This window comes from Hyposmocoma kahamanoa, unplaced genomic scaffold (assembly GCF_003589595.1).
Source record: "Hyposmocoma kahamanoa isolate Upper Pololo Valley unplaced genomic scaffold, ASM358959v1 64, whole genome shotgun sequence".
In the NCBI taxonomy this organism is placed as follows: domain Eukaryota; kingdom Metazoa; phylum Arthropoda; class Insecta; order Lepidoptera; family Cosmopterigidae; genus Hyposmocoma; species Hyposmocoma kahamanoa.
In genome coordinates, this window is record NW_020653852.1 from 4,965,566 (window position 1) to 4,969,136 (window position 3,571).

General features: G+C 38.3%; 1 protein-coding gene across 1 annotated transcript in view; it reads right to left on the bottom strand.

The window, feature by feature from the left end:
- Positions 1-655: 655 nt before the first annotated feature.
- The window catches only part of LOC113230902 (ATP-binding cassette sub-family B member 8, mitochondrial), a 21,470-nt gene continuing 18,554 nt past the window's right edge, over positions 656-3,571 (bottom strand). The window contains exon 14 of the mRNA XM_026465011.1: positions 656-2,197. Coding sequence (XP_026320796.1) covers positions 2,099-2,197 — 99 coding nt within the window. The 3' untranslated portion in view covers positions 656-2,098. The remainder of the gene's footprint in view (positions 2,198-3,571) is intronic.

Below are 3,571 nucleotides of genomic sequence, written 5' to 3' on the forward strand. Positions count from 1 at the left end.
ATATCATTGTGAATTAATATATCATTGTTCATTATCAATATATCAAAGGAGTGGTTCCTGTAGTGGTACTAAAATAAATGGAAATTTTAACCAGGTTGTTTTTTTGTAAAGAGCACTCAAAATGTAGAAAATCTGAATTTAAAACAAATTATTTTTGGCCTGCAATTTCCAGAAAATCCTTAGGAATTTTTAATACTATGCGAAGTAAAACGGAACGCAATCCCACGAAACGGAACGGATTTTTGTGTAATTTTTTGGCTAATTGGCCAGTGACCAATGCCATAAAAATATTGACACATCAGATGTCAAAGTCATTCTTGTTGCAATTTAATTAGCCAATTAGAATTATGATTTTGAATATTTTAGCGTTTAAGTGTTGCTACTTTTTGAACTTTTTTTAGCATCGCATTTTAGTATCGTGTTGCTGGAATTTATTTATTTATTTATTTATTTAAACACTTTATTGTACCACAGAGTAACTTACAAATTTTCAGAAACAAATTAAATATTTGTGTACAAAGGCGAGCTTATCCCATAAACATAGATTTCTTCCAACTAACCTTTGAAAATCTGAGAGGAAAGTTATTATAGTATTAATTTAACATATCTACCACACTTTTGTTTTAAATAAATATATAAAAAATGCAGGACAATATTTTTTTTACTTATTTTGCTAAGCTCTATTTGAAGCTTATATATCTAAGAAAAAAATTGAGGTTAAATTTTTCTGAGAATAGAGTACCAAACTCCATACTAATTCGTTACAAGTCCTTTCCACCGCAGTGACATAGAGCGCTGTCTAATTGGACGCTTATAGACGCTGCAGTGACACAACTCAGTCGTACTTCACTAACTGTTCCTGCAAAAATAGCGCGCGCGTGTTACGACAGTGGCGCTACTACTACGCTTCCAGATATTGTGAGAAAACTCGGAGATCGGAGGAGAAGCGGAAAAACTGTTTTGCTAGATCAAATGGTTTAGGTATTTACCATTGAATAACGGTCTTTTAAAAAATATACGCTACACCTAAGGATATTGTCTAAAGAATGTGCTAAATTGTTACGCGACAGGACGTACTTTACTCGATCATATTAAATCCCGTAAACATGATACAATTAAAGTTTAAAACGAATTATTTAAGAATAATATTTCTTTACACACAATTTTTGCGTGGAGATGTTTCTCCATAAGTTCTACAGAGAACCTGCTAAATTTTGGTTTTCAACTGAAGCCTTTATAGTTATTAAATTCACGTTTATACCAAAACTTGAAAATTGCCCAGCGGTTTAATGACATGCCCCGTCGCCCGCTGTCCCGTCAGTTGCCATCGGGCGCTTGCCAACGTCGGATCTCCGTCAAATTTTCTCCGCTTGTTCTTATTTTATTCATATTAATTTTAAGCGCGCAGATTACAGGACGTGAAGGGCACCTCACATTCTTTCTCACTTGCGTTCAAATACTTAGCCTGCAACTTCTATAAGCGTCTAATTTACTACGTCTAGCCTACGCCCTAGCCATAATCGATCCTTAAGTAGGACAAATGATATTAACGTGTTTAGTAACACTGAATCAAAATTCCTAATATCCGCTTGTTACTATCCGAAGATGGTCACCGCTCAAAGCTCTGTGGTCCAAATTCCGCATCTTAGCTTTGACCGGGGACCGTCTCAACCTATATGTGACTATGACTTACATCTTTAGTTATAAGTACTGTAAGTGTAAATTGCACAAAATAAGTAATTTGAACGCGCCCATAATATCGTAATCACATCATACACAAACACAAAGAATTGCACAGCGCAAAATTACCTATCTCACATACGTATACTACAGTCTAAGCCCAAATTTAAATATTGTTTTCTTTTACTAAAATACACCATTCCAGTCAATGTCTTTTTTAAATAACCTTTACTGTCATAAGTCGAATGACTTTACCATTTTCAACTAAATGCTATTATTATATGCTAATATTGTATAGCAAAGAAAATTTCCTAAAGGATCTGTCACATTTGGTCGTCAAACGCCATTTGGTAAAACAACAGTCGACGACCAAGTGTAATTACACCTTAAAACAATTATAGAACAATAACGATTAGTCTCATAAAGTTCTGGAAGTGGTTTCTTGGTCTTGGTCTTGTTGTTTTATAAGATTCCAGTAGAAACCTTTTTGTTTCTTCAGCTGTTCGTGGGTGCCCATCTGAAATAGATATTTGAAATTAGGAACAGTACTATGGCCACTATAACGTGCCAGACAACCACACCTGCCTCCGTAGCATGACTACGCATGATAGTCGCGACGACTATCATGCGAATAATAAACTGATGACTATATTTATTAAATTTGTACGGTTTTAAATAAATATACCTAAAGAAATGAAAGTAACACCGTTTTTGACAACGCGCGCGCAGTTATACAACCGCCTGTTCCCTTCGTAGACGCGGGTACTTTTAATACACAAGCAAATAAAGTCACAACATTGCAAAGAGGCTCAAGTGTCAAGTTTTATCATTTTAAAATAGAGAATTTCGATTCTACTTTGACACAGGGGCGCCGCAAAATTTGCAATACGAAATTGTCAAACATTCGCTCACCAACAGTAATTCATGGTTTCTACTACCATCTCATCACCATCTCAGCCCGTAATACACACTGCTGGGCATAGGCCTCCTCCTTTGCACGCCAGCTCAATTGGTCCTGTGCGAGTCTCACCCACCATCTTCCGGCCACCCCAACGATATCATCCGACCATCTAGCAGATGGTCTGCCTCGAGGTCGTCTCTCTCCTGTCGGGTACCACTCAGTGACCGCCATGGTCCATCGGTCGTCGTCCCGCCTAGCAACGTGTCCTGCCCATCTCCATTTTAGGGTCGCGATCCGTATACCGCTGTCTACGACTTTTGTTCGCTGTCGTATTTCCACGTTGAGTATAGGGTCGACGAGGGAAATGCCGAGCATGGTGCGCTCCATTGCCCTTTGTGCTACTCTGATTTTGTGCATGTATTCCGTTGTGAGCGGCCATCTCTCGGCGCCGTAAGTAAGTATGGGCAGGTCGCATTGGTTCAACTTCAACTTCAACTTTTGTGTCTATGGCTCCGTCGTTTTGCGCGACGATTTTGCCAATGTCAGGGTTGAGAGACATGTGTAGCGGTAGTGAGACAGATTGCCGGTTATTAAAATACTTCGGCGGTTTTTATTCACAAATATGGTATAAATTTTAGTTTTCAGGCTTTGAGGGATTTTAGATTTACAGACGTCCTCCAGTTTTCCGAAGGAGGCCCATCCCAACTGCATCCTTCTCGCGATCTCCTTGTCTAGCGAAACTCGGCCAAAAGGTAAACAGTGTCCAGTGTGTGTATACTTTCTACTATACGAGTAAGACATAATAACATTTCTTAAGAAACTCTTTCGAATTTGGGAACTCTTTAACGTACAGCCAACAGCACATCAAGTCTACAGCTTAGTTCGAGTATCGCCTTCTTTGCAAAGGAACAAGGTTCGTCAATGATATGCTGTCTGCTGTACAGATTTCGATCAGATTGGGTATTAGCAGCAAATTATATATATATATAT